The sequence below is a fragment of the Jaculus jaculus genome, unplaced genomic scaffold, assembly GCF_020740685.1.
Source record: "Jaculus jaculus isolate mJacJac1 unplaced genomic scaffold, mJacJac1.mat.Y.cur u25, whole genome shotgun sequence".
NCBI lineage: Eukaryota > Metazoa > Chordata > Mammalia > Rodentia > Dipodidae > Jaculus > Jaculus jaculus.
The window spans coordinates 5656564-5666173 of NW_025423515.1; the positions used below are offsets into that span (position 1 = coordinate 5656564).

The 9610-nt window shown below is 39.6% G+C and overlaps 1 protein-coding gene across 1 annotated transcript; it reads left to right on the top strand.

The window, feature by feature from the left end:
* Nucleotides 1–2112: 2112 nt before the first annotated feature.
* Nucleotides 2113–8614, top strand: LOC101603775 (vomeronasal type-2 receptor 116-like; the record flags this gene model as incomplete). Its single annotated transcript, XM_045141401.1, has 5 exons — nucleotides 2113–2475; nucleotides 2863–3666; nucleotides 4700–4927; nucleotides 5273–5396; nucleotides 7716–8614. Coding segments are annotated over exons 1-5 (2418 nt in total), but the record flags the coding sequence as incomplete, so codon positions are not given.
* Nucleotides 8615–9610: the final 996 nt, after the last annotated feature.

Here is a 9610-nt window from a genome sequence, read left to right on the forward strand (position 1 = left end):
GGATCAGTGTGTGCTCTAGTGTGATGGGAATCTGAGGCAGCCTGGGACACTTGCAAAGCAGCCTGGGCTTTGGCTCCCACTTGCCAGAGCCGCCTATCTACTGCCTGACAGGGGCGCCAAAGTTGCCTGAATTCTCAAGTGGTAATACACAAAAGCTGCCTGCATTTGAGCCTGGAGGGGGACTGAGGTACCAGGGCCTGAAGCAGCCCAAATTCTGGTTGGGAACACTGGGATCCGGAAACAGTCTGTGCTCCCCTGTCTAAGGAGAATGGGGTCTGGTCGGGAAGGCACCTGAACTGGCACAAGCCAGAGACACAGTGGGTTTGTGTGTCAGTTGATGTGGGACTGGACTCACTGAATGTGCAGCAGCAGGAGCAATAATGTGGGCAAATGTGCAGAGCAGTTTAAGTTTCCGCGTTGGCGGCGGACCCGCAGCCAGGCTCAGCAGTGGGGAGCGGTAGCGGGGTGCAGTACAGGGTATGGCATTGGCGAGAGGGATTGCGGGTTTCACAGCACTGTTCGTGGGACTGCGGTGGGGTGCAGGACAGGGCATGGCATGGCAATGGGACGGAAGGCAGCGGGGTGTGGGACAGGGCGCAAAATGGCAGTGGGGCACTGTGGGACAAGGTGCAGGTCAGTGACAGTGACGGGGCACGGGATAGGGCACAGGATGGCAGGAGGGTGCAACAGGTATTTGGTGAAATGGGTGGTCTACCCACCCATGAGGGGATCCGTGATTCCCTGATTTCTCCCCTTCTGAGCACCCCCACTGACAAGAAGACCCAGGAAACCCTTAATTTCTTGCCTTTATTTCCCCGGGATTTGCAGGGCAGCCAGGCAGTCGCCATCTTGGCCGGAAGTCTCTCTTCCAATTCTTGATGAAATAGTGTTCACACTAAAACTAGAAGTGACACAATGCCTTCAAAAGGCATTTTAAGAGCAAAGTTTTGCTATAGACTGTATTGACTGTACATGCAGTATTCATTGGAGCATTGACTTACTCAGTGCAGGATGGTATTTAACAAAGCACCATAAGATAGGAATCTGTAAAGAAATTTCTGTATAAGCATGTGGTTCTGGGATCAAATCCATGGCCCTCACATAAAATATTGACATGGTGAAGTGCATCTGTCATCCCATGTCCTGATAAGTTTGAAAAATCTGAATTCCTAGTGATTGCTTGCTTGTCTAGCCAAATTGGTGAACTCCAAGACATCAGAATAATTATATGTAAGCCAGGCACCACAGTGCATGCCAGTAAGCTCAGTGTTGAGGAGGCAGAGGTATGACTATCAGTATGAATTTGAGGATGACTGAAGAGTAAATAGTGAATTCTAGGTAACATAGGGAAAGAGTCAGAACCTACCTCAAAATAAAAAAAAAGTAATTCAGGACTGGAGAGATGGCTTAGCGGTTAAGCGCTTGCCTGTGAAGCCTAAGGACCCCGGTTCGAGGCTCGGTTCCCCAGGTCCCACGTTAGCCAGATGCACAAGGGGGCGCACGCGTCTGGAGTTCGTTTGCAGAGGCTGGAAGCCCTGGTGCGCCCATTCTCTCTCTCCCCCATCTGTCTTTCTCTCTGTGTCTGTCACTCTCAAATAAATAAATAAAAATTAAAAAAAAAAAGTAATTCATAAAACCATCTGACTCTGTTTTTTGGTGTACACACTGAAACAAGCATGTGCACTCTTACACACACATACACACACTCACACACACAATGTGTTCTTCCACAAACATGAAGATATCTATTCCCAACATATTCACACCAAAATACCATAAACTATATCCCTACTGCATTTATTTTTCATTTCTTAAAATTGGGAATCCTAGCATCAAGATATGAATAGGTTTTTTTTTTTTTTTTTTTTCTGGTATACCTCTTTTCTCAAGTTCATGTATGACCTATGTACTGTTTTCACCAGATTCTCATTTTCTATAGACAAATTCACCTCTTTACATAAATATTTACAACATACCTTTATGAATTGCCTTTCATTTAATAATTTCAAAATACTTAGTTTATCTCTATGTTCTGCAGGATCATAAACTCACATAAAGGTAAATGATTACATGAGAATTTCAGAAAAAAGTATGCTTTATCACGTGTACTACATGTCCACTCCAATTGTTTTGAAGATTATCCCACTTGAAGCCTTATCCATGATGATTACTGTGTTTCTTTTCAGTGTGCCAGTCAAAAAATATCAATACATTCTGACAATGATTTTTGTCACTGAGGAGATCAACAGAAATCCCAAACTTATACCCAACAAGTCCATTAATTTTTACTTCATTCCTTCCAAGTGTGATGATTCATGGGCTATGATATCTCACACAACTTCCACAGAATTTAAAAAGACGACTGTTCCTAATTATACCTGTGAAATAATTGATTGTGGTGTGTTATTTTCAGGACCATCATGGGCAGCAAGTAGCAAACTTGGGACATTGATGTCAATCTTTAATATAGGACAGGTGAGACTCTGTCATATGCAGAGTAGAAATCCTGCTTCCTTTATTACCATTCTTACATGCTTAGCAATATTTCCAGTAGATACTTGGTTCATCCATGTGTTGCCCAATACAGATCATAGAAATAATAACCAGTAATTTGGTGGCTATCAGCACTTATTTTTAAAAAATTGATCAGAGGAATTGTGGAGATATACAAAGGGATTTCCTCACAACCTTTAAACTGTTCAATACTTTTACAGTCTTATGGGTAGAGAAATACGACTAATAATGATGTGTGCAATCATCTTTAACATTCTTCCCAAGTGGTGATAAACACAATTCAGATATTAAATTGAGTTTTCATCCAGTGCTCTTCCTCAGATTCATTTCTATGTTGTGTGTCTTTAGATTCACTATGGCCCATTTCATCCTCTTCTGAGTGACCATATACAGTATCCTTATCTGTATCAGATTGCCCCCAAGGACACAAGGCTGCCTTTTGCCATCATCTCATTAATGCTTCATTTCAACTGGACCTGGATGGGGCTGGTCATCTCTGATGATGACCAAGGTATTCAATTTCTCTCAGACTTCAGAGAAAAGATGCAAGGAAATAAACTGTGCTTAGACTTTGTGAATGTGATCCCAATAAACATGAAGTTATACAATACAAGGGCTGAGAAATATTATGAACAAATTGTGACATCATTGACAAATGTTGTGATCATTTATGGTGAAATGAATTCTACACTGGAAGTTGGCTTTAAAAGATGGGTATATTTAGGCATCCATAGGATCTGGATCACCACCTCACAGTGGGATGTCATCACAAATAGAAGAAGAGACTTCATTCTTGACTCATTCTATGGAGCTTTTACATTTTCTCATCACCATCACGAGATTCCCAATCTAAAAAAATTTATTCAGACAATGAACACTTCCCAATATCCAATAGACATTTCTGTGTTGAGATCAGAATGGATGTACTTTAATTGTCTGTACATTGAATCTCAATGTAGAAGACAGAGTAAGTGTTCACCTAACACCTCATTAGAATGGTATGCAAGTCAAGGATTTGACATAGCTATGAATGATGAGAATTATAATCTATATAATGCTGTGTATGCTTGGGCATATGCCTACCATGAAACATATTATGAACAGGTAGACGTTCACCCAATAATCAGTCTATGCAGACCTGACTGCTCGAAGGTACGTATTGTCATCAGTGTTACCCTCTAAGTGGTTCCATACATGTTTAAACCCTGTGGCTGGAAGTACTGTCGATTTTTGATGTTTCTATGTTGTTTCATTCCCTACAAAGTAACTATAGACTGAATTTATTAGTTACGATTTTTAGGGAAAATACTTGACCAAAACAACTTAGCTGAGAGTGGTTTCATTCTACTTCACAGTTCAAAACTGTATTCCATCATGATGCTTACACCATGGAAGCAGGGGCATGAAACAGACTGTGCCCATGGCATCTGCACTCTGTAATCAAGGGTGTTGGATATATATGGTCATCGAGCTTCCCCCAAATATAAACCTTTGTCTCATGATATAGTGCCAACTGCATTAGCTGTGAGCTTTCCAAGTTTAGTTTCCAAACTAAAAATTTCTTAGTGACATGAACACAGATTTTTGTCCATGGCAGTTCTAACTCCAGTCAACTAGACAACCATGAGAAACCATCACTGTGTGTACACATGAAAAAAATACTGAAATTAATGACATCAGTTTTGAGTGATCCTTATTTTATGACACATGATCCTGATACCAGACCCAACTGTTTTTAGTATTTGAAATGTGTTCCCAGTATTTTTTATAAGCATGAAGTGCTTGAAATCTAGATGTGAGCTTGCTTTTCCCATGCCAAAGTATTCTGGTTAATTGAATTAGATGTCACATGAGTTGTTAATGTAATTATGTATCACAGCTATGATTGAAGAACTTAATGCTTTAGTTAATATTCTTTTGATGTTTATAAATATGTGTTTTAATGTTTATCTCAAAAGTATTACCTAATATTTTGTGATAAATTTTAGCAGTTTCTCTAAAGGGAAACTTATAACAATATAGTAATGTTTAATTTATCTCTGAAAATTCATTATTTCACATGATTGGGTACATGCAATGAAGTTTCTTTCCCAGGGAAGAATTGCAAAAACAAAAGTATTACCCATATCACATATTTTATCCATTTGAGTATGTAATTAATTGGAAAATGATACATTTCTTCTAGTTTTACCACAATCTGAACAATGTGCAATTTATTAACCCCGTTGGAGACCTAGTGAATATTAATGAGAAAATAAAATATGAGGCAGACTACGATATTTTCCACATTTCAAATTTTCCACAAGGTCTTGGAATAAAGCTGAAACTAGGACAGTTTTCTTCATATGGTTCCCTCAGTCAACAATTGCATTTGTCTGATGAGGCAATAGAGTGGGCCACCGGGGGTAGGCAGGTATGTTTACCTAATTGTAATGCTTGACTCTAGACATAAGTAGATAAAATGTTATGGGGCCATGTGTGCTCCTCACGATTTGGTCAAGTGTAACATGTTCAGGGTTCTCTTTCCAGTGTTCTAGGTTTTCTTTCTATCTTTTGAAAAATATTTGGAAGTTACAATTTATTTGATCATCATGTTCATAGGTATGACAACGTACAGTGTACTGAATGGAGTGTGACACTTCAATTTTATTGTAGGTGTGGATACAATGTTTAATAATTGTGAGTGTCTTAACATACACTTAGGAATAGAGTATACAACATTGTTAACTTTTACAACTATACTTATGGTTTTCCTCAGATTCCCTCCTCTGTGTGCAGTGAGACTTGCAGGCCTGGTTTCAGGAAGTTCCGACAGGAGGAAAAGGCAGCCTGCTGTTTTGATTGTTTCCCCTGCCCAGAAAATGAGATTTCTAACAAAACGGGTATGTTGATGTTTAGAGTGTCTTTCTCCAGTTTGACTATTTTCTCTGTTCATAGTGGGAACTTGCAGGGGCCTCGAGGGAACTTGAAGAAACAGATAATATCTCTTCCTTGCTTAATGTAATCATTTTGTTGAAATGTTAAATATTCGTGACTATAAAATTAACACTCACTTTACTCCATGAACCACATGTTTTAGTATGTAGATCCATTGTACATACTTGTACACACACACACACACACACACACACACACACACACACACACACACACACACAGTTTGAGGGCTGGAGATATGGCACGTGCCTTCAAAGCCAAAGGATCCTGGTCCAATTCTCCAGGAGCCCCTATTATGCAGGTGCACAAGGGGTAGCACACATCTGGAGTTTATAAGCAGTGTTTTCGGAGGCCCTGGCACACCCATTCTTTCTCTCTCCCTCTCCCTCTCTCTCAAATGAATACCTAAAATATATTTTTAAAAAGCCACAATGTTTGAGATCCAATAGTTAATGAATATATTACTGCTATCAAGGAATGTCACACATACATATAATCTTTGAATCTACACAAAATGAAGTGAATAGGAAGGAATGTTCCACACCTTTATTTTCCCAGGACCTAAGATGTTGCTGATGGATCACAAATGCTCAGAGATGTCATTTTTCTGGCTTTAAAGATTAATTTAATTTATTGATAGACTAGAGAGGTAGGGAGGCAGAAAGTGAAAATGAGAGTGCCAGAGCCTCTACCCACTGCAAATGAACTCCAGATTCATGTGCCCACCATGTGAATCTGGTCTACATGGGACCTGAGGATTTGAACCTGGGTCCTTAGTCTTCGCAGGCAAGTACTTAAATAGTGAGCCATATCTTCACCCTTTTCAGCTTGACAGATATGAAATTTTACAAATACCTTCAATGTAAGCATAATATCTCCTGAGTTTCTATGAAGTAATTCAGAAGGAAGTTAATTTTAAGACTTTAGACAACAGCATGTCACAGACATTTAAACGCTTTATCAAGAAACAAGAATATTATGATTAAAATGCCATGAGCATTGTTTCAGATGTATATTGAAGAATTTAAAGAGATAATGGAAATGTTCACAGATTAAGAAGAAGAATACAAAGAAATATGTATCTCTGAGATGTCCAGCCTACTAGGATGAGCACACAATGACAGAATACATGGTATTTTACATTGCCTTCTATTTTACAGGGAAGAAGGTCACACAATGGGGGTGGAAAGTTAGAGTAGAACCTAAAGGCTGCAATAAATATGATCAAAGGGATTTAAAAATGATATAAATATTGAAACTTCAATTGGGTTGCAAAGGTCTCTGGCCACTGCAGTCAATCCCAGACACAGGTGCCACCTTGTGCTCATGCGTGACGTACTCTTGAATCACCTTGTGTATCTGACTTATGAGGGACTTGTGGAATCAAGCATGGGTCATTAGGCTTTGCAAATAGGCATCTTAATTGATAAGCCACCTCTGCTGAAGTAGAAATCATGAGAAATACCTAGTGTGAGGAATGTTATTTTATAATTGTAGGACAATGCATCAAAATTATTTTATTCTTTTAAGAGAAACAAAGGATCAGGAGACTGTATAAGGCCAGTTAAGTGAATAAAATACAGCTTTGTTAGGGTGAGGAGATGGCTCAGCAGTTAAGGCACAGGTGTGCAAAACCTAACAGCCTCATTTCAATTCCCCATTATTCAGAGAAAGCCTGATAGACAAAGTAGTACATGCATCTGGTGTTTTTTCCACTGGCTAGAGAATCAGAGGCACCCATTCCCTCTGTCTCCTTCTGCTTATGAATAAATAAATAAATAAATAAATATATATATATATATATATATATATTTGAATTTTCTTTTTGTTATTTTTATTTATTTATTTGAGAGCGACAAAGACGGAGAGAGAGAGAGAGAGAGAGAGAGGGAGAAGAATGGGCGCGCCAGGTCCTCCAGCCACTGAAAACGAACTCCAGACGCGTGCGCCCCTTGTGCATCTGGCTAACGTGGGTCCTGGGGAGTCGAGCCTTGAACTGGGGTCCTTAGGCTTCAAAGGCAAGTGCTTAACTGCTAAGCCATCTCTCCAGCCCTAAAAATATATTTTAAAAAAGCTTTGATTCATAATTTCTGCTCTTTATTAATTGACATCGTAACTATAGAAAAAACTACCTTAATTATCAGTAAGAACAACAAATACATGTATTTTTCACCTGTAGGACATTTATTTATTGCAGCATGATGTGACTAAGAAGGAAATACTGCCAATAATCTGATGATACTTTTTCTTGTTTTGTCTGCCAGATATGGATCAGTGTGTGAAGTGCCCAATCACTCAGTATGCCAGCATACAGAAAACTCACTGTCTCCAAAAATCTGTGACATTTCTGGCTTATGAAGACCCCTTGGGGATGGCTCTGGCTTGCTTGGCCCTGTGCTTCTCTGCACTCACTGCTCTTGTTCTTGGGGTTTTTGTGAAGCACCAAGACACACCGATTGTGAAGGCCAATAATCGCACAAACAGCTACATCCTGCTTATTGCACTCAAGTTCTGTTTTCTCTGTTCATTACTCTTCATTGGACATCCCAACACCACCAACTGCATTCTGCAGGAGATCACATTTTCAGTTCTGTTCACTGTGGCTGTGTCCACTGTCTTGACCAAAACAATTACTGTGGTTCTGGCCTTCAGAGTCACTGCTCCAGGAAAAAAGATGAGGGTGTTGCTTTTATCAGGAGCACCTAACTTCATCATTCCCATATGTACCTTGATCCAACTTGTTCTTTGTGGAATCTGGCTGGGAACATACCCTCCTTTTGTTGACACTGATCCACATTCGGAAGATGGCAGTATCATCATTGTGTGTAACAAAGGCTCAGACACTGCTTTCTACTGTGTCCTGGGATACCTGGGTTCCTTGGCTATAGGAAGCTTCATTGTGGCTTTCATGGCCAGAAACCTTCCTGATACATTCAATGAAGCCAAATTCTTGACCTTCAGCATGCTGGTGTTCTGCAGTGTGTGGGTCACCTTCCTCCCTGTCTACCATAGCAGCAAGGGGGAGGCTATGGTGATGGTAGAGGTCTTTGCTATCTTGGCCTCCACTGCAGGGTTGCTAGGTTGCATCTTTTTCCCAAAGTGTTACATCATTCTGATAAGACCCAGTAAAAATTCTCTAAAGATGACAAAGAAAAAACACATTTTCCAACCAACTGCTTTTTAAATTTTATTTCATATGTATTAATTTAAAGTATAACCTGTAGAAACCCTTGCGCTATTGTAAGCACTACATATTTAAAAAATGGCAAGCTCTTTGTTCATGTGTACAAGTCATATTTGTTCTCTAACATTGTTCATCAGCTTTCATGCACAGTCTTCAGGCCAGTTTCCATTTTCCCACACCTACTGAAAGCTGATTTCCCAAAGTGGCATATGCCTCTGGAGATTGTAGTAGCAAGAAAAATCATTTTCTCACATGTCACTCAAATTCATAAATAAAGACTCTTAGAACTAAACCTTGCTAATATGCTATGCATTTGGTTTCTATTAGTCTTAAAAACTTGAAATGTTTCTGACTCCTTCAGATTGCTTCAAAGAATGCTGCTACAGTATGCTGGATAAGCAAATGTCTTTGAGAATGTCTGAAATGTTTGTATTTGAGTGTTCAAGAATATTCAGATATACAGTGAGGGTATGATTAGGAGGTACAATAATTTCCTTTTGAAGAAGCAGAGGCCTTATCTTAACCTGTTTTCAATATACATTCAGGTTATTAAAGTGTGTAGAATCTACTGGATAACTTGAAAAATGATATATAGAGGCAAGACTATATGGACGATGGAAGGCCTTTTTCTATTATGTGAGAAGAATGGTGTGCTATTCAGAATCTGACACAGTTGAGCATAAATTTGTCATTACAGGGCTGGAGAGATGGCTTAGCGGTTAAGCGCTTGCCTGTGAAGCCTAAGGACCCGGGTTTGAGGCTCGGTTCCCCAGGTCCCACGTTAGCTAGATGCACAAGGGGGCGCACGCGTCTGGAGTTCGTTTGCAGAGGCTGGAAGCCCTGGCACGCCCATTCTCTCTCCCTCCCTCTATCTGTCTTCTCTCTGTGTCTGTTGTTCTCAAATAAAGAGTCTATTTTCTTTAAAACAAAAATTTGTCATTACAATAATGATATTTAACACATTTGTAATTTAAT